This window comes from Sarcophilus harrisii, chromosome 2, assembly GCF_902635505.1.
Source record: "Sarcophilus harrisii chromosome 2, mSarHar1.11, whole genome shotgun sequence".
NCBI classification, from domain to species: domain Eukaryota; kingdom Metazoa; phylum Chordata; class Mammalia; order Dasyuromorphia; family Dasyuridae; genus Sarcophilus; species Sarcophilus harrisii.
In genome coordinates, this window is record NC_045427.1 from 135,332,167 (window position 1) to 135,354,570 (window position 22,404).

A 22,404-nucleotide genomic window follows, 5' to 3' on the forward strand; every position below is an offset into this window, starting at 1 on the left:
ATAAATAACTGATAATAGTTTCAATAATGTTGTCCTCTCAGGGGGATATGCATTTTAAAAAACCTAGATCAAATGAGATAATGTATGTACAAGTTTTTGTAAAGTATAAGTGCTTCATGAAATATAATGTGTTGTTAATACTGTTTTAGTAGAGAATCTTAAGTTAAAATAATGATGCTTCTGTGATGGGATTTCTAGGGTCAGTCAATCAATGGGGAAGATTTTTTTTGGGGGGGGGGTAGTAAGGTCTTATCTGTGCTCCTGAAATCATACAACATAGTGACCTATTTAGAAAGGCACTGATAGAATTCAAAGAGACTTGGGTTCAAAGCCCAGCTCCATCACTTAAGAGTTAACAACAGCCAGCATTTGTAGATGTGCTTTAAGGTTTGAAAAGTGCTTTATACACATTATCTAATTTGATCTTCACAATAAGTCTTGAGAGGTGGCTGCGGCTATTATCTCCATTTTACTGATGAAGAAACTGAGGTAGAAGGAAGTGAAAACTCTAAGTCAGGATTCTGGAAGCCCTTAGCTCAGTCTTCTTCACTGCAGACCCAGTGCTCTGACTGGATAGGTTTTGTGACTGTGGGCATAAGACTTCCCAGGACAATCTCGGACATCAAACAAAATACCACTGAAGGATTTTGCACACCAATTCTATATTTAAAAAGGGAGAACAAGACTTTTGAGAATGAGTGGAATAGCCCAAATTTCACAGTAAGCTGGTGGCAGGGTGATGCTTAGAGTCTAGAATCTTACTTCAAGTCAAGCCACCAGGAGATGGCAGGTAAGTAGTATGTCATTCTATGTTAGGTTCCCAGAAGAAGTTGAGCATTTTAACTCTGCCAGAACCAGTCCCTGTGAGGGTGAGAGTAGAGTGCAGGTGGTTTCTTGTACAGAAGGCAAGAGAGTTTATTAAGCTCCTAGAGCTGTGACCTTTGGCTTCCACTCTTCTCTTTTGCAATCCCACCGAGTGTGCTGGTATGTGGGACGTCAAAGAACACCTGGTTTCTCTGGACTGAGATTGCTCGTAATTGTATAGCACAGGATTTTAAGCTTCCAACTAGGTCAGTTCATTCTAGGATGCACATGATCCTGGGCTTGCACAGGGGCTGGAAGCTGAGAAGGGCAGTCAGGGGTGGGAACTGATACCTACAATGAATGCCAAGAAAGGATGCCCTTCAGCCCTTTTTGTATGGCTAGAAACTGGAAACTGAATGGATGTCCATCAGTTGGAGAATGGCTGAATAAATTGTGGTATATGAAAATTATGGAATATTACTGTTCTGTAAGAAATGACCAACAGGATGATTTCAGAAAGGCCTGGAGAGACTTACACGAACTGATGCTGAGTGAAATGAGCAGGACCAGGAGATCATTATATACTTCAACAACAATACTAGATGATGACCAGTTCTGATGGATCAGGCCATCCTCAGCAACAAGATCAACCAAATCATTTCTAATGGAGCAGTAATGAACTGAACTAGCTATACCCAGAAAAAGAACTCTGGGAGATGACTAAAAACCATTACATTGAATTCCCAATCCCTATATTTATGCACACCTGCATTTTTGATTTCCTTCACAAGCTAATTGTACAATAATTCAGAGTCTGATTCTTTTTGTACAGCAAAATAATGTTTTGGTCATGTATACTTATTGTGTATCTAAGTTATATTTTAATATATTTAACATCTACTGGTCATCCTGCCATTTAGGGGAGGGGGTGGGGGGGGTAAGAGGTGAAAAATTGGAACAAGAGGTTTGGCAATTGTTAATGCTGTAAAGTTACCCATGTATATATCCTGTAAATAAAAGGCTATTAAATAAAAAAAAAAAAAAAAAAAAAAAAAAGGATGCCCTTAAGCCTATGAAATGCTAGAAGAAACTATGCTATCTTTGAGTCTATGATAGGTAAGTGCTGAGCCACTTTCATACTTCATCAGCTAAAAGGGCTCTCCAACTTCCAGATGGGAAAATTCAAGGAGGTCTGAGAAATTTTGGTTCCTTAGGTAGAAGGCACAAAAAAGCTACTTCCCTATTTTAAGGGAAAGATTTGACCAGGAAAAGATCAGAATCCATTTAAATGCTTCTTTCCTCTGCCAGAAGAGTAACTGGATCTCAGTCAACAATGCTAGAGTAAACAGAGATGCATGGATAGCAGGGGCTGGGTCAGGCTGATGAAGTGAGCTCAGGGACTCAAGCTGGAGGCCACTGACCAACACTGCTCAGTTGCTCTCAACATCCTCAAATTTGGGGCTAGTGCCCATGTGAAATGTGACCTTTTATCAAAGAGACTAGAAAGATTCTGGCAAGGTCAGGAGGTTGGAGTAGATCGCTGCTGAGAGGTCATTCCAGTTCTAAATGAGAAAGGAGGCAATGACAAGAGAACACAAGGATAGAAGGGGCTCCTGTGGCAATAAAAAGGCTAGAGTGCCAGAAAAGGCTGCAGACACTTCTCCCAGAAAGCTAGGGTCCAAATGGTGTATTCTCATGAGCTTGATATTACAGAGCTGGGTAAACAATCAGAAAGAATGCAGACAAGCACCATCTTTTGCATTTAAGAACCTTTCATCAGCAAAGGTCTCATTTGACAGGTTTTTTCCTTGCCTCACATGGAGAGGGGGATCCCTCTTTAATTTACAGACTCAAATGAGCTCTTCACCTGGGAGATAAGCAAGTCATAGAAAAGGAAGCTCTGCACTAAGATTCTTTCTCTTTTTTCCTTGAAGTACCCGGGCTCTCCATTTTTTTCCTCAGGGGGATGTTCTAGCAACTCTATGAGATACTGGGAATTGTGAGGGGAGCAAACAAAATGACAGCATTTGATAAGGATTTTTTCCTTAAGTTTCAGATTCACTTGTCAGCTCCTACAGAGAACAGGCCATTCTAGTAAAAGTCCCAGAAACCTTCATGAATAACCTGGGTGCAGGAGAACAATGAGGGCAAAGACACAATGCTCTCTTTGTGTTTGATGGCTGGGTGTCTTGAGCCAAAAATCTCCTGAAACTCCCTGAAGATAACATTAGCATTTATTCCCATGACAGCGCCCCTGTGACTTCCAATAACCTAGCTATCCACATCTGTTCCACTCCCAGAAAGCACTCAGGCAAGAAAAACAGAGTGCGTCACTGGTGTTCAGATGGCAGCTGCCAGAGATGCTGATACAACTGTATAGCCTGGGCCTGTTTGGAAATTTGGGGTGAAGATGGTGGTAGGGGTGAGGGACAGTAAAGAGGAAGAGTTGGTAAATATTAAGATTCCTTAAGAGTTCAGGAGATAAAGGAATATAGACATCAAGGAAGTAAACTCAATAATGTTTCTTAACCCAACCTGAGAGCTCTTTAGACTCCTTCATTATGGATCAGACTCAGATCATAATCTCACTAAGCTGGGATTCCAGGTGCTTGGCATGGAATTATTTCTTGGAAATTTATAAGAAGGCACTAACTATCTCCTGGCTGCCCTTCTGCTTCAGTGGAAGCAAGATTCTCTGTGGTAGTTCAGAGTGGGACATTAAGAGGAAAAAAGTTCTGTCTCAAATGAAGGCCAAGCCTAAGGAGGAATAGAGAATGAAATGAGGGGAATCACCAGGCTGGTGTGACTCAAGGGGTTTTCTAAGCTCTTCATACCTATCCTTCCCCCTATAATCTTGGTTGTCTTGGAGTCATTTTGCCACTCCAGATAGTCTGTCAGGCCCAGGGGATCTTTCTATCCAAAAGTACAACAAACAAGCTGGATCTTAGCCCTGCAGCTTTCCAGGGAGCAGCATGTTCCAGAAGGAACAAAGTTCATTTCATTAAAGGCAGGAATAGTTTTGTTTTGTTTTTTAATATCAATGATAGGAATATAAGATCCTTCCCAAAACCACTTCTCTTTCTGATCTGCCCTGGATTAAGCCCTGGAAACCTGAGGCCACTTCCTGTAGCCGGCCAGAGCCCAACATCTGCACACCCAGATTCTTTGAGCTCTGGCTCAAAGTCAGCCTGTACAGATGGATGGCTTCATTTAGCATCCTGACTCCTGATGACAAAGTAGGAAAACTCTTTTTAGGATTTAGGAATAGCCTCCTCTCCCCAAGTCCTTCTTTTATAAGTGACTGGGCTTTGGATTTCCTACTGATAGAGTTGTTGCTATGTTTGCTCTGAACTTCATGCTGACTGTTTTGTATTTAATTTAGTTATCTCAGTTAGAGAGCAGAACCTATTAGTCCAAGAAGGCAGGAAGGGACTTTAGCAAATAATCATACTTGAGAGGCTTAGAGTTCCAGAGTTGGAAGGACCTTCAGTTGCTCATCCAATTCATACCTAAAAGATTCTTCATGGCTTTCAAACTAAATTTAAAAGACTTACTTGGAGGGGGAAGCCAGAGAGACCTCTTAATTTTATGGGCTTTCAAAAAATCTTGCAAAGTGCATATGGGCACAAAATAGAGAGTGGAAGAGAACAAAACAGGGGCAGGATCTAACTCCTGCTAGAGGTATCTTCATAACTGGAGGCTATTTAATTGCTTGGAAAGGTAACAAACCTTCTGCAGAGGCTCAAGAAGCTTGCTTCCCTGGAGCTGACCTATTCCCTGGATGTTAAATTAGCTTACAGCCTCATCCAAAGTAAAGGACACATTTGGATATATAGCAGGTAGGGGAGGAGGAGGAGGAGAGGATGAGAACAGAACTCATTGTTGAGGGGGGGGGGGAAGGGGAAAGGCAGGGTCCCCCTATGAGGCCAAGACAATAGGAAACCGTTTTAGTAGACCATTAATCATAACTTCTAAGTCGATACACAGCTGTAGTGGCTACTAAGCAAGAGAAGTGGTAAGGGCCTAAACTGTTGGCTTCAACTTAACACAAGAACTCTCTAGGGAAGTACAAACTCTATCTTGATCTTCCAAACAGGTTGTTGGCACGTTAATTCTTTCTCTAGAAAAATGAATGGAAGCTAGATGGAAAGTTATTAGGCAGTAACAAAGAATGGCTACTCTGGAGAAGTACTAGTAAAAATTTCTGAATTTTCTGCATCAAATTTATTTTAGATCATTAAATCCAGCCCTATTTCTGGAGATGGGCTTGTTTAGAATTATTAATTTTTCCAGGTCCTTTGTAATTCCCCCTATTCATTTGTTCTTGTGAGGTTGAACAGGATGATCCAAAGAAAGGAAAAGTCTCAGAACTTGAGAACCTTTGAGGTTTTACATCTACAAAAATGGGAACAAAGTCAAAGGCTGCTTTTTTTTCCCCACATGTAAGATGTGTTGGGTCAAAATAATGGTTCTACTAGAAGGCCATGTGCGGCAAGACTGGCTTTTACAGAAGAAATTGGGTTACTCACTGTCTTGGGAACAATCTGTTTCTTGGGCTGCCCAATCTTGAATGGAATCCTGTAAAAGAGAGAGAAAACTTATAGGAGACAGAGAAGAATGTACTGTTGTATAAGGATGAGGATAAAGTGGATTGTTTAAAGCTAGGTAACTCTCTTTTACAAGAAGCACTGGATTTAGAATCAGAGGATATGGGTTTGAATATAAGCTCTGCCAATTCTGCAGACTTCAGTTTTCCTATCTGCAAAATGACAAATTTGGGATAGATTAATTTTTTTCAATAGTAATTTTTTCCTCCAAATATGTGTAAAGATAGTTTTTTCAACATTCATTTTTGTAAGATTTTCTTCTCTTCTCTCTCTAAAATAACAAACAATATGATATAGGTTAAGTATGTGCAATTCTTTTAAACATATTTCCATATTTGTCAAATTGCACAAAGAAAATCAGATAAAAAAGGAAAAAAACCTATGAGAAAGAAAAAAAGAAACAAAAAAACTGAAAATACTATGTTTTAATTCAAATTCAGTCTCCACAGTTTTCTCTCTGGATGTGGATGCACTTTTCATCCCAAGTCTAGTGGAATTGTCTTGAATCACCACAATGTTGAGAACAGCCAAATTCATCACAGTCGTTAATCACATAATCTTGTTGTTACTGTATTCAATGTTTTTTTGGTTGTGCTCGCTTTACTTAGCCTCAGTTCATGTAAATCTTTCCAGGCTTTTCTGAAATTAGCCTACTCATTTCATTTCTTACTTTTTAAATAATAATTTTTTATTTTCAAAATACACACAAAGGTAGTTTTCCACATTCACCCTTGCAAAACCTTGTGATCCAAATTTTTCTCCCTGTCTTCCTCCCACCTCCTTCCCTAGATAGTAAGTAATCTAATATATGTTAAATATATGCTGTTCTTCTAACCATTGGAAATATGTTTAGAAACATCATGCTGCACAAGAAAAATAAGATCAAAAAGGGGGAAAAAACGAGAAACAAAGAAAACAGCAAGCAAATAACAACAAAAAAGGTGAAAATACTATATTATAATCCACAGATGGTCCCCATAGTCCTCTCTCTGGGTCCATCATAAGTCTATTAGAATTGATCTGAATCACCTCATTGTTGAAAAGAGCCAAATCCATCAGAGCTGATGATCACATAATCATATTATTGTTGTGTACAATGTTCTCTTAGTTCTACTCACTTAATTTAGCATCAGTTCATGTAAGTCTTTCCAGGCTTTTCTGAAATCAGTCTGCTCATTGTTTTTCATAGAACAATAATATTCCATTACTTATTCAGCCATTCCCCAACTAATAGGCATCCACTCAGTTTCCAGTTCTTTGATACTACAAAAAGAGCTGCTACAAATATTTTTGCACATGTTGGTCCTTTTTCTTCTTTTATGATCTCTTTGGGATACTGATCCAGTAGTGACACTGCTGGATCAAACCAGAGTATGCACAATTTGATAGCCCTTTGAGACATAGTTCCAATTACTCTCCAGAATATTTGGATCATTTCACAACTCCACCAACAATGCATTAGTGTCCCAATTTTCCCTCCAACATTTATCATTATCTTCCTGCCATCTTAGCTAACCTGAGAGGTGTGAGGTGGTACCTCAGAGTTGTCTTCGTGTGCATTTCTCTAATCAAGTGATTTAGAGCATTTTTTTGTGTGTGATTAATACTGATTTTAACTTCATCTGAAAATTATCTATTCATATGGATGGAATAGATTTTAAATCTTTTCTAATTCTAAATATTCTGACTGTTTCAGGAATGTAAAGACAGAGAAGGCAGGCAGATTACTATCTGTGATGCTGTTTCCAACTCAGATCTTTGTGGCTATTCACAGCTAGGCTTACTTTCAGGACAATGATCTTCAAATCAACAATACTTTATCAAATGCAGTTTTTGAGAGCATACTCTTGTTCCTATCTTTGCTGATAGTCACTGTAGTATTAAATAAAGAGAGTAGTTTCAGGCTAGCAGTCATTTTACTTACATAATCAACAAACAAACAAAACCACACTGACAGTCTTCTCTATTAGATGCCTGATAACTCTGCAGTGGTTCTCAAACTTTTGTTTTTAGTATCTTTATTCTATTAAAAATTATTGAGGATCTCTCCAAAGCGTTTTTGTTTATCTGGATTATATTTATAGACATTTACCATATTGGAAATAAAAACTATTTTTGAATTTGTAGACCTTCTAAAAGGGTTTCAGAGATCCTCAGGATTCTCTAGATCATACTTTGAGAACCACTGCTCTAATGCATTTGTGGATCTAACATTTTTTTTTTTTTTTGGATTGGTCAGATGTGATGGATTTCAACTATACTTGGAAAACTGATTAATAAGCCTAGTTTCCGCTAAACTCCAAATGAAGCTCAAAATGGAATCTAAGATTCAATCTCAAATCTGTCTTCAAGTCAACAAACATTCTTTAAAGTGCTTACTAAGTGCAAAGCATAGCTACAAATAAAAGCAAAAAGAAACTTATTGTCCTCAAGGAACTTACATACTAATGGGAGGAAACAACATGATACATAAAAGGGAGCTGAAAAGTGGGGAGGAAGATACAAGGTGGGTTTTCACTTGGGGGACTGATGATGAAGTCTGGAAAATCACAGGCGGAGATGGGAGAGGAGTGAAGGATGGCTGGTCCTGTATCCTTCCTCAAAACAGAGTTCTGCAAAGAACTACCAATGAGAAAAAGGGCTGAGAGGAAGGGCGTTCTAGAGACCTGTTTTGGACCTACAATGACGTTCTTTACTTCAGATTCTCCACTTGAAAACAAGGAATATTTTTACTGAGAAGTAGCATAGTATAATGGAAAGAGCATTAGATCATGAACTATTTTACCTCTCTAAGGCCTCAGTTTTCTTACTTGAAAAATGAGGATCCTATCATTTGCTTTACTTATCTCTCAGAGATATTGGGAGAACCAAATCAGAGAAGGTGCCAAAGTACTTTGAAAACTCACAGTTATATAGAAGACATTTTTATTATTCATATATATATATTCTACATATATATTATCTATATATTTTACATGCTCACAAATTCACGACATCCTAACATATTGACAAAGAGAATCAGTACAAAAGCTGGAACCCAGGTTCAGATTAGGAGGCAAAAGACACATATTTCCTGATATAATTATTGAAACTGTAGATATGTCTTAACATCAGATAGGGTAGGGAGTCACTGGGATCAGCCCTAATAGATGAACAAATTCAAATGCGCCCTGGAGGCAAGAGAATGAACTAATGACTTCTCATCTCTCAGTTCTTCCCAGCTTTCTTGCTTCCCTTAATACAAATTTCTTGCTTCAAATGTTACAACTTATCTGTTCACTCACTGTTCCTATCATCCCCTTCATACTTCTCTGTTCTGTACCTAGTTCTATTTAGTCCACACTGACCAATATTGCTTCCAAACCCAACAGTGTAATTAACCACCGATAATAACCCCAGACGTCGATCTGGTGGAGAGGTTGGGCCAGCCTGAGTCACAGCGGTTAAATTTAATTTCTGGAGGACATCCTGTTTATTGTTAACCCAGCCCAGTAATTTGGAAGGGTTAACCCTTTGGGGACTGGCTAGCCTGGCAGCAGCCAAAATTCACATGGCTTCCATAAACAAATAATCCTCAACTGTATAATTACTGAGGAAAAGAGCCGGCTGAGGGATAAAGAAGGGAAGAGAATTAGAATGCTGCTTCCCTTTCTTGACCTGGCTAGGAAGGTCAATGGCTAGGTGAGAAGATCCCCTGAGACTTCTCTAATTCCCAACTCTTCTTCCTAAAGAGTGAAGATTAAAACCCACATGTTGGTTTGAGACAGCTGGCAAGTACCTTTAAGGACCCCTCTGTGGCAGTGCAAAGAAGGTCCTCGGAGAGGCATCATTATGAAATCAGACACTGGCTTCCTTGAAGCCTGTGGTGTGGAAAGAATGCTATTGTAGCAATCACAAGACTTAGGTACTAGTCTGTAGCTCTGAAACTGATAAGTGTGTGACCCCAGGCACTTCTCTTCATCTCTTTGAAATCTGTTTAAAGTCAACAAAAAGAGGGATTGTGGTGGGAAGTGGATTAGAAAATAGGTAAGGTTTTGTCTAAACTACATAATTTTAATCTGATAATCCAGCTCGAGACAAGTAAAGCTGGGCCAACAAATTTCAATGTGGTTTTCAAATGGATTTGTACTTAGATATGCAGTGCTCCTGAGAAAAGACTGCTAAATTAGGAATCTGGGTTTAATTCTTTTTCAAGCTATCACCAATAATTGGATTAGAATTATAATTGTAAAAGTTTGAGAGTTTAGAAGGCCACCTGAAGATTATCTAGTCTGATTGCTTTATTTAGAAAACTGAGGCCTGGAGAGGCTGGGTAGTTTGTCTACAGTAGACGGCTAATGGCAAAAGGAAGCCAAGTCTCCCAGACTGGAAAGGAGTAATGATGATTTGGATTCTGACTTAAAATGTATTTGTCATTATTAAAAACAAAACAAACAAACAAAAAACCCAAAAGCACCCAGTCAAATGCTTAACATGAAGATTTGGAGGAAGGGGTGGTGGTGGTTAAAATTACCATAAGTAGAAGGTACTGCTGAAAACTATCTTCAACTCAAAGAAAGAGATTTTCTTGCAGGGATGTTGCAAGATGTGATGTCTATCTAGGAAAGGAAAATTCATATGCATGACAAAATATTCATCCCTTCTTCCTCACTTATTGAATTTCAGGCCTTTAGTCATACCACTCTAATTGTAAAAGTCTGAATGGTCTCCCTTATTTTTTTTCCCCCTTATTCCTACTGATCCTTCTCTACTGCTACCACATTAAACATTCTAACAAACTACCTGTATCATGCCATTCCCCTGCCCAGAAAAGGGTCCCCTGCTGCATGCAGGATAAAAGCTACTCCATGTTCCTTAAATTGTCATTTAAGAGGGTAGCTAGTTGGTGTAGCGGATAGAGCACCAATCCTGATATCAGGAGGACCTAAGTTAAAATCAGGCCTCAGACACTTAATAGTTCCTGACTGTGTGACCCTAGGTAAGTCACTTAACCCCAAATGCCTCAGCAAAAAAAAAAAAAAAAAAAAATCATTTAAGATTTCAGTGGTCTGGATAGAACTTCTAACCTGAAGTATCCTCTCTGGCCACAGCTCAGAGACCAGACAGGGATTACATTTAAGATACAGTGTGGTATTGCAGAAAAAGCACAGGCTTAGGAATCAAAAGAGCTAGGTTTGAGACTTAGCTTGCATCTGCCTTGGTATGACTGGGCATATCTAGTGGCACTAAATTGCCTCTATGATCTCGTCTAGCTCATAGTCTTTGATCCAAGTTCCTAGCCTATTTTTCACTGTTTTTCAGTGAGAAGCTTCTGTTTCTAGTCATGCTGATGCAGTTACTCACAGGAACCTCCTGCTTCCTCAGAATGTCTTCCCATCTTTTTTTCCATCTTTGCCATCCCTGCAAAATCTCTTTCAAATCATCTCTCCCTTATATGCACCTTAGTGATTCCTTCCAATCTTTTACTACTAAGAAGTGCCTATACTACTCACCTGGCATTTATCACATGACTCTGCATCTCATCTCTTTAACTATGAGATGTACCTCAAAGCCAAGAGTCAGGTAGTATACTAGTTTTTATTTTCCAGAGTCTCATCTAATTCTGGGCACATGCTGAGTAACCATTCCCTCAAAAAGTTTAAGTGAATGAGATTCTTCACAATAACTACTAATATAGTAGTTACTTATTTCCATAAGTAATTCTATGTTGGTGAAATACTGTTTCCTCCAGCTAAGGTCAAAATGCTGGGACATCATTCTATTTAGGGTCTTAAGAAAAGCAAGAACAACAAATACTCAGAAAGGATGGCTCTCTTGGGATTTGAGGATCAAGCTTTCAGTTAGCATTCAGGATAGGAGGCTAGCTTTCAGTCTGAAAAATGAATAGGATAAGGGAAAACACATAAAAAGATCCAAGAGAGGAAATATCAAATAAGGGGAACATCCCTGAGTCATTCTGTCAAATAGAAGATATACTCATACTCTGTTATAGGAGTGGCTTGAAAAGAAATATATGCCTTGCTGTAGAGAAGTTGAGATAAAACACCTACTGATAGTAGTGATGGTGTATATCAAAAAGGAAAGAAAAAGAACAACTATAGATTCAGTAAGACCTTCTATAATTTCCTCAATCTGTCTCCGTGGTTTCCACAGTGTTTGAAGTGAAGTTTTTTTTTTTTTTTTTTTTTTAATACATGACCAAAACATTATTTTGCTGTACAAAAAGAATCAGACTCTGAATTATTGTACAATTAGCTTGTGAAGGAAATCAAAAATGCATGTGTGCATAAATATAGGGATTGGGAATTCAATGTAATGGTTTTTAGTCATCTCCCAGAGTTCTTTTTCTGGGCATAGCTAGTTCAGTTCATTACTGCTCCATTAGAAATGATTTGGTGGATCTCGTTGCTGAGGATGGCCTGATCCATCAGAACTGGTCATCATCTAGTATTGTTGTTGAAGTATATAATGATCTCCTGGTCCTGCTCATTTCACTCAGCATCAGTTCGTGTAAGTCTCTCCAGGCCTTTCTGAAATCATCCTGTTGGTCATTTCTTACAGAACAGTAATATTCCATAATTTTCATATACCACAATTTATTCAGCCATTCTCCAACTGATGGACATCCATTCAGTTTCAGTTTCTAGCCACTACAAAAGGGCTGCCACAAACATTCGTGCACATACAGGTCCCTTTCCTTCTTTATAATCTCTTTGGGATATAATCCCAGTAGTAACACTGCTGGATCAAAGGGTATGCACAGTTTGATAACTTTTGAGCATAGTTCCAAACTACTCTCCAAAATGGTTGGATTGTTCACAACTCCACCAACAATGCATCAATGTCCCAGTTTTCCGCATCCCTCCAACAATCATCATTATTTTTCCTGTCATCTTAGCCAATATGACAGGTGTGTAGTGGTATCTAAGAGTTGTCTTAATTTGCATTTCTCTGATTAATAATGACTTGGAGCATCTTTTCATATGACTAGAAATAGTTTCAATTTCTTCATCTGAGAATTGTCTGTTCATATCCTTGACCATTTTCAATTGGAGAATGGCTTGATTTTTTATAAATTAGAGTTAATTCTCTATATATTTTGGAAATGAGGCCTTTATCAGAACCTTTGACTGTAAAAATATTTTCCCAATTTATTGCTTCCCTTCTAATCTTGTCTGCATTAGTTTTGTTTGTGCAAAAACTTTTCAGTTTGGTATAATCGAAATTTTCTATTTTGTGATCAGTAATGATCTCTAGTTCTGCTTTGGTCATAAAGACCTTCCCCTTCCACAGGTCTGAGAGGTAAACTATCCTATGTTCCTCTAATTTATTAATAATTTCATTCTTTATGCCTAGGTCATGAATCCATTTTGACCTTATCTTGGTGTCTGGTTAAGTATGGATCAATGCCTAGTTTCTGCCATATTAGTTTCCAATTTTCCCAGCAATTTTTATCAAACAGTAAGTTCTTATCCCAAAAGCTGGGATCTTTGGGTTTGTCAAAGACTAGGTTGCTATATTTGTTGACTGTTTTATCTGAAGTGAAGTTTTGACTCTGCTCCACTGTGGGAATGCAGGCTTTCCTGATGAAAAACAGATGCTTTGGGAAAAGTATAGGTGAGGTGACAATAGCTCAGGATTCTGGAGAAGAATGATCAAGCTTGACACAGCTAGAATACTTAGAACTGAGATGCTAGGCCTTGAAGGAACATTCACTCCAGTGTATGGAGGAACTCATAGTAATTGAAGGGGACATTATTCATTCATTCTCACAGAATTCAAGGAAAGCAGAAAAGGCACATGGATTGAATTACATTTAATAATTTACCAACAACAAGCACTGGGAATGTTGTTGTTTTAAGTCCTTGCCTTTCAGAAGTTTACATTCTATTTAGAGTTTCCTCTTTGTATTACAGAAGAGATTCAGGAAGAGGACACAGTCTACTATTAACTACAGAACTTCATGGGACTGAGAGAAATGAAGAGCTCACAGATGAGTGTGGAGTGAAATTCACCATCCTGCCTTGTTCTCCAGTTCATAAATATGGAGTCACAGAGGGCAGGAGCAGGGAAAAACAGTTTTCACAACTATTCCTTACACCCCCACCCCTTTACCTAAAACAAAACAAAAAAACCAACTTCTATGTGTGCAAAGAAGGAAAAGAAAAAAGAGATTCTATTTTCTTTCAAAACAAAGATAAGTCAACAGGATGTTCTCCAAAGCTACAAATATACTTTTTCAAACAGTAAATATCTTTATTAGCAGCATGATGCCAGTTGGCTAATTTTGTCTGTCTCAGTAAAACCTTTCCAAAAAAACTGCTCTTGTGTAATGTCTATTTACAAAAACAGCTCTTTTGCATTTTCAACTTGCGGGGTTTCTCAATCTTTTCTCTCGTCCCCTCCTCTTTCTTCTCTGCTGCAGAGGCAAGGACAAGAGAGATGCTCAGACAGCATGAGTTCCCCAATTTCAAGATGATTTTCTTGACACCTATTTCTTTAGAGATTCTCCTTTGTCTTCATCAAGTATATTAATAAGTTATTTAGATACTAATCATGTTCTCCTGGCTTCTATTGGATTGTGGGGTTTTTGTTTGTTTGTTTGTTTGTTTTGCCACCAAGCATAAGGGGTCTCTAAAGTTTGTTCTGGGAGTGGAGAGTGCCCTAAAATTACTTTTCATAAATTAGTAGATGATTCAGTCCAGCTCATTCCATGAATTTCTTCTGTCTTTCTCTGTCCCAGGGATCCAATTTAACCCCTAATCAGTAAGGGGCTAGAACTGAGCAAAGAACATAAGATAATCCATAATGGCTGAAGACTAGTTGTTTCAGGGTAATGATCTGGGCTTAATCACAGCCTGACCAACAGCAGGAATAGATTGGAGAATTAGTTTTTTGCTGTCTGGATAGGATTTCTATCCCTTATTCTACTTACCTCCATTAATGTCCTCCCATGCTTCTCCCCAAACAAAACTAAACAAACCTCAGGCTCATGCTTATCTTTGGGTTTATTATCTGTCTGGGGTTCATAACTTACTCTATGAGAGCTACCTTCCCATTGTCATATAGATAAGAAACAATCAATCAACTTCTTTGGATGCCATTTAGAACCAGGGTAACAGCTATCTATGGAGTTTCAACTTCTCTGTTTGAAAGAAAGCACTTGCTGGTCAGACTGTCAAAGTAATCAGAGTGCTTGTGTCAGTGTCGGTATCAGTAGCTACAATCCACCTCAGCTCCCTTTTCCCAAACAACCACTATCCTATTGAATGCCCATTGCAAAAAGGAACATTAACAGTATTCACCAAATGGAGGTAAAATATATACATGTTTAAAAGTCAGGCGCAAAAATGACAGTTTTTTTTTTTTTTTTTTATGACTTAGTATATGGCTTATTTGATTCAGAAAAGTCATTCTGCTTGCTGTGGGCCTTTCTTCTCTAGGCTGATCAGACTAGAAATCATAACCAGAATCAAAATCTACATGATCATAGTTGACATATACATAGTACTTTGGGGACTGCAAAGCACTTTATGAATATTACCTAATTTGGTCCTCACAACAATCCCATCAAGTCATCAAAATCAGCACTATAGGGATTAGTTCATTTTTATAGATGAAGAAGCTGAGGCTCTCAAGAACATACAACACTTCATTACAACATGCAATTTAGAGCTAGGAAAAGCCTTAGCAATCATCTAGTGCAGGGGTTCTTAAATTTTTTTTGACTGATTCTTTTTTTAGTAAACTAGTGAAATTTATGAATTCCTTTTCAGAATGTTTTTAAGTGCATAAAATCAAACATATGACAAAGGAAATCAATTATATTGAAATAGGTTCTGTGTTTTTTTAAGGACACCAGCTAAAAAGCCTTTGATCTGATCCAACTTGTCCCTCTCTTGCTCCAACAAGGATGGAATGGAGGTCTACATAGCTTAAATAATTTGCTCAGCTACTCAGTAGAAGACCTGGGTTCTCTGACTTCCAGTCTGGAGCTCTTTCTATAGTGCCATGGGATTGTCAAAGGTCAGTAGGTTCTTACCACAGGTCTGAGATGGTGCAAATTGTCTTGTTTCACAGAAAAACACTTGTGTCAAGAACTCACTATTGCCTGGACCAAGGTAAGAATGGAGACTGCTTCCTTGGTAGTCATATTAATTTAATTCATGTTGTAACAACACATTGTGCTACACATAGGGGAAAGGAGTGATACAAAAATGAATAAGATAGTACCTACTGTCATGGAGATCACAGTTTAGTAGGTAAGAAAATGCACACATACACATGAGGAAAAAAAAAAAAACAAAGCAAATCTATCTGAAGGAAGCTCACAGAAGGTTTTAAGGAAAGAAAGCACTTGAGCTGGTTCTTGAGGAAGAAAAGGCTAAGTAAGATTGTGGGATAATGAGTACAAATGCCTAGGGAAGATAAGAGCACTCTAAGGAGTCTAGTTTGGTTATGCAGAATAGGTTACATGGAATAGCATGAAATACAGATGGAAAGCTAGGCAGGAATCAGACTATGAAGGATCTGAATGACAGCCTATGAAGGTTATATTATATTTAGTAGTCAATGGGTTGGCTACTAAAATAGACTAACGCAAGGGATAATGAGGGCCTGAACTAAGTGATGACTGTGGGAAGTACTGGAGAGAGACTGCAGAAAGGACTTGGCAACTGACTATGTTAGGAGTAAGGGAGGAGGATTCAAAGAGAAAATTCTGAAGTTCTGAGTCTGGGTAATTGGGAGGATGGTGGTGGCAGCAACAAGCTAAATGAAACAGAGAAGCTGTAAGAAAGAGCATATTTGGGGTATAGAGTAGATAAACAATGACGAATTCAGAGTCCGGGGCAACTTTCAGCTAAGGATATTCAACAGGAAGGTAGAAATAAGGAATAAGAATTCAGGGAAAAGGACAGAGGTAAAACTAGAGCTTTCTGAATCTTCACAGAATTCACTGAAGTTATAGGAATATATACATGGCTTTGTCAGAAGAGATACTACAGAGAAAGAAAATAGCTAATGACAAAATTTCTGCTACTGGAATTACCAAGTGAGAAAGTCAAGAAATCAAAAAAATTAGTGAAGATGAAGAAGGCAGATCACAAAAAAGAAAAATGGTGATTTGTGTTTTGCTGTGGCTGTCTTGAGATAGATATGGTGTAGTGCTAAAGTGTCAAACATGCAGCCCATAAAACTCCCAAGTGCAGCTGAACCAGATTAAAATGTAATTAGGAACTAATTAAAAAATAAATTAAAATAAAATATAGATAATTTTGCATTTTAAAATTAGATCAATAGGCCCTATGTCTGGTTTAGTGGCCCCTGTTTCAATGTGAGACCTAGCTTCAAAGACTATCTCAGACACACAGTAGCTGTGTGACACTGGGCAAGCCACTAAACCTCTCTGGGTCTCCGTTCCCTCATCTGCAAAGTGAAGGGGTTTGAGTCAATGACCTCTCAGTTTCCTTCTAATTTTAAATCTATGATCCTGTGGTCTGTATCTGTTATCTATATGATCACAGATAAGATCACACTAATTCTCACCACTCTGACACAGAGTATGTGTGGGGAAAATGATCTTTTATAGAGAAGTTTATTCTATGGAAGGGGGAACTGAAGTAGAAATTTAATAGTTCGCTAGGCAAGTTAACAGTTGTACAAAGAATCAGACTCAGATGTCGTCACTTCTTTTATAATTTAAGGCTTTGAGAACTGGTGTTCTTATTCCTCCCAACTAGGTGGTGTCCTCAGTAGCCACAAGTAAGGTAGAATAGCCAACAGAAGTAGAAATAGAGAATGGACTTCTATTGTAAAGCCAGTTTTGGAAGCAAGTTTGTGTGTAGCACATGCTTTATCCACACACCTTTACTTTATTCCTGATCCTGGAAATCATGTTTGGTTCAAACAGTGTTGACCTACGGGACGAAGCCAATTCAGAACCCTAAGAGTCAAATCTACACCAGCCGTGGAAGGCTGCAACTGTCTTTAAGGTGACTGTTCAATGGCAATAAACAAGGTATTCTGGCCAAGAATGTTGCTTCAGTGAAACTGGAAAACAGTCATCAGGGATGGTGTTGCCAAGACTGGGTTTGACCAGTTTCCAAACCCACAGTACAGGTTTTCATAAACAACATGGACATAACCTTTTGGTTGCCTGATTCTTTCCTCTCTTCATCATTATGTATTTTAAAAAATAAAAATGATTCCCCCTGCCACCATAATCATTTAGTTGGTGTCCAAGGAGGGAGCTTGTGTTCTATAGAAGTCTCCTAAGAGATCTACCTGTTTGCATTCACTAAATGCAAGCCATCCTACACATGGTCCCATATTATGAATGAATGAAGAGCATGTATTCTGAACTTAGTTTGTGTTTTGTTTGTATCATATCAATACCACTCTAATAAACCTTCAATGGCATTCCAACATCTATAGGATGAAATCCTAAAGAATCCTGGCATTTGAGACTCTTGATAATCTGATTATACATATCATTCCAATGTTATCTTCCATTACACCATTCAAATTGTTCTCTGCCCAAGGTGGACTGGAGAAGTTATGTGGTGAAATAGAAAGCCTATTGGATTTAGAATCAAAGGAATCAAATTCATATCCTTGCTCTGCTACTTACTGCCTGTGTGACTTGGGATTGACATTTATATAATGCTTTAAAGCCTGAAAAATACTTATTTCTTTTGATCTTCACAATAACCTTATGAGAAAAGTAAGTACTGCTATTATTCCATTAGGAAAGGAAGCTTAGACAGATTAAGTAGCTTTTTTAAGATCACATAATTAAAAAGTACAGGAGAGGGGCAGCTAAGTGGTGCAGTGGATAGAGCACCTGCCCTGAAATCAGGAGGACCTGTGTTTATATGTAGTCTCAGACACTTAACACTTCCTAGCTGTATGACCCTGGGCAAGTAACTTAACCCCAACTGCAGGAGGGAGGTGGGAAGGGAGGAGTACAGGAGGGATAATTTGAATACACACCTCAAGTTAATTTAGTGCTGTTTCCTTTATAATATACAACCTTACTGTCTGGTTAGAAAGGAATGTAAGGCAACAGGTCACTTAATGTCAGTCAAATCTGACTTTCTGTAACCCCATTTGGGGTTTTCTTGGCAAAGGTACTGAAGTGGTTTATCATTTCCTTCTCCAGATCATTTCATAGATGAGAAAATTGAGGGAAACAGGGTTCAGTGACTTGCTCAGGGTCACATTGTTGTTAAGTTCTTGAGGCCAGTTTGGAACTCGGGAAGTTGAGTCTTCCTGATTCCATGCCAAGCATTCTTATCTACTGTGCCACCCAACTGCCCCACCATAAATAAATCCTACTTGTCATTTACAACCAGTGCAGGTCCTATCACAATTTATTTGGCATTTAGCAATACTCTCTAGTATGGTCAATGATCTTTTTATATGTATATGCCCTTGCTCCCTAAGGTAAGTTCCCTGAGGTCCAGGATTGTCATTTCTTTCTGATCTCCTAATATAAGGTACCCTACACACAGTAGGTGCTCAAAACTTATCCATCCAACAAATATATAACATACCCAAGTGTTGTTTGAGTGTCTGAAGTTAGCTGATTAGAGTTAGCTAGAGAAGCATCATGCTACAATGGGAAGTGCTGGATTTAGATGCAGGGGATATGGGTTTGAATTATAGCTCTCCTACTTATAGGATGATAGATTTAGATTTGGAAGGGATCCCAGAAACCATCTAGTCTGAACTTCTCATTTTACAGATGAAGAATGGAGGCCCAAAGAAAGGCAGCTAAGTGGCACAGGGGATAGAGTACTGGGCCTGGAATCAGTCAACAAGCTTTATTGAGGGCTTACTATATGCCAAGCACTGTGCTAAACAGCTGGGGATATAAAGAGAGCAAGACAGTTTCCTCCCTCAAGGAGCTCGCAATCAGAAAGACTTGGGTTTGAATATAGCCTCAGGCACTTACTAGCTGTGTGACACTGGATAAATCATTTGACCACTGTCTGCCTCAGTTTCTTCAATTGTAACATTTATTAACATTTATTGTGCACCAGATTGGTCAATGCCATGGCAATAGGTTTTGGAATGATAGTTTCAGGGTAATCTTATACAAAGACTTTAAGTCATCTATACTATTTCATCTCTGTAATCAGTGCATGGAAATGGAGAATATAAAAATTGGAAGAGAATTGAGAATTCACTTACTCCAAAACATAGCTGAGCAAGAACCCTCTCTACAACATTCCTGGCAAATGATCCTCCATTTTCTTCTAGAGATAGTAAAATGACTCTTTGAGAGAAGGAATATCCAGGGATTGAAATCTGCCTTTGCAACTCCCATTCACTCATCTTAGTTCTGCATTCTGGCTCCAAAAATCCCACTACTCCACTACACAGCCTTCTGAAGACTGATGTAAATCTTCTTCAGGTTAAACATACCAAGTTTCTTTAAATGGAAACTACATACAGGATGATCCTGAGTTTCTTTAATATCCTGGTTCCTTTTTTCTAGTGCTCCCCAGATCATCAATGAACTTCCTAAAATATGGCACTCAGAATGGAACACAATACTTCAGATATATTCTGAGAAGCAAGGAAAACAGCAGGATGATAACCTCCCTTGTTCTGGATCCTCTACTTTGGTTAACTTGGCCTAGGATCACATTAGTTTTGTTGATAGAATACATTACATGAACAGTCCAACTAAAACTCCCTCTTTTTCACACAAACTTGTTTAGCCACCCCTTCTACATCTTGAATTTGTTCATTGAAATATTTAACCCAAGCATGGAACTTCATAAATTTCCTATGAAATTTCTTTATTTTTTGACCTTGTTGCAATCTTTCTAGATTCTCTGTCATCTAACATATTAGTCATGCCTCACCTTAAAATTTACTAAAGCATGTCATCTCTGACTTTATCATCACCATTGATAAAACCACTGAATATAACAAAAGCCAAGGCCAGAACTTAGTCATTCTACTGGAGCCCTCCCAACAGGCAGACATCAAACCATTAATTACTATTCTTTGGGTCTAACCATACTATCACCCAATTCACAGCTTTCCATCTGGTCTATAAGGATATCAGGGGAAACATGCCAAAAGTACATTTATGTCTACAACATTCTATTCATCCACCTGTCTAGCAGCCTCATCAAGAAGGTCTGATTCAGGTCACTACAGTGAAAAAGTAGAATGTGATAAATGCCATGAGAGATGGGCAAAATGACACAGGAAGAATTCAGAGTGCTAAATCACATTTAGTAAGAGAATTAAAAAAAAAAAAAAAACTTTATGATCTAGGTACCATGTGAATCTTTATCATGATATCAAGCAGTTCCAGTTAGTAAACACAGGATACTAGGTCTCACCATGGCATCTGTGCAGTCTCTTTCATCTGAACCTAAAATTGGTAGAGCAAGAGGTTCATGCCTATACTCTTAATTTTTCCTAGTCCTATGGCAGAGCCATAGTGAAAGAGTCCTAATAATACTTAGCAATTTTATGGCACTTTTAAGTTTGCTAAGTGCTTTATATTTATTATTTCATTTGATCTTCACAATAAAACTGTGGTGAAGGTGCTTTTCATTTTACATACTGAGGCTAAAAAGTTAAAATGATTTGCCCAGGGTCACACTAGAAGTGCCAGGGCTTCATAATTATGGTCTGGCACCCTATCCATTTTACTACCTAGCTGCCTAAGAGGACTAGGTCTTAGAGTTCTTAGATAAGAATGTTTGGTATTTAGATTTCTCTTCTTTTTTTAATCAATGTCATTTTAAAGGGACAAATTTGAAAAATCACTAGTAATTATTAGTATTAAGGCTAATTTAATCAAATGATATTCCTCTAAATAACTAAAAACATTCAGATATACTCTTGCTTATTCTCACAAACTGCACATGTGGCAGTCAATCAATAAACAATACTCATTATGTGCCAGGTACTATGCTAAGTGCTGGCAGAAAGGCAAAAAACAGTCTTTGCTCTTTAGAAGCTTGGCCTAAAGTCAGGTTGACTGGACCAAGGACTCACAAATAAGCAGCTAAACCAGGGATTGAGTCCATTTCTTCTATTTCCAGGATAGTGCTTCACTCACACTATTTGGATACTTTCTTTTGATTTAGTCTTCTAGGGCACACATAAACTTTTGCACAAGATAAATCTGACAGTTTCTCCTCCAAGGTTTCTTTCTCCTGATCTTACCTGTGATCTTTTAAAGTTTCAGAGAAGGGAGTAATGGTAAGCTCAATAACAAAATTTAATTCTATTCAATTTTAACTCACATTTTAGGGAACAAGGTATTTAGTCTGTATCAAAGATGAGAAAATGGAGATACAGAATCTAGTTTGTGCCACATAGCAGGGGAGTGGAGCTGAGTCTCCAATAGCCATTTGCCCAGATTCCTGGGTCGTCTTGATTAGAAACGGATGGTCTTTGAAAGAGGGAACACACCAACTAAACAAACAGGGGGGTAGGCAGGTCGCCTGCAAAGAGGAAGTTGGGAACAAAGGCTATTCGATCTTCGTGTAAAACCCAGTGTGCAAAGGGCACTAATGTTGGACATTTTTCACCATGACATTTTGAAAGCACAGCCTGGCCCAGAACAATAGCTTCCCTCAGGGAGCCATGCTCAGAATGCCCTATGTCTCACTCACCAATAGTTGGCACATCCCCTGAGCTTGGTGAACTTGACCCTAGGCTAATGCCTCCCTTGGTGGCTGTACGTCACTCTGGCCATTTTTCCCACCCCTGGAATTCCAGGCTTTGGTGAATGAAGAGATTGATCCCAGGAGCAGGAAAACAGTTCCATGTATGAATCAGACAGACCAAATCCTGGCTCCCTGTGCCAGCCATTGAGCCAGGAACTGAATGTAATTGTGTGCCTGGTCACCAGAGCTGCTCCCCTTTCAGAGGGAGAGGGTCAAGGTCCACGCAAGAGATGACGTGGGCTAAATCTAAATGGAAGAGAGACACATCTCAGCGTTGAGAGACAAAG

The 22,404-nt window shown here is 38.5% G+C and overlaps 1 protein-coding gene across 3 annotated transcripts in view; it reads right to left on the bottom strand.

Annotated features, from left to right (window-relative positions):
- The window catches only part of BIN3 (bridging integrator 3), a 48,598-nt gene that overhangs the window by 24,109 nt on the left and 2,085 nt on the right, over window positions 1-22,404 (bottom strand). The window contains exons 2-3 of one of the 3 annotated variants that reach the window (XM_031950886.1): window positions 9,925-10,009; window positions 5,334-5,382 (exon numbers count right to left, since the gene is read on the bottom strand). The exons of 1 other annotated variant lie outside the window; for it this stretch is intronic. Coding sequence is in view for 1 of the 2 variants with exons in the window: in XM_031950885.1 (XP_031806745.1) it covers window positions 5,334-5,382 (49 nt within the window). In the remaining variant the exon portion in view is untranslated. The remainder of the gene's footprint in view (window positions 1-5,333; window positions 5,383-9,924; window positions 10,010-22,404) is intronic. One more of the 3 variants, XM_031950885.1, reaches the window with a different exon arrangement.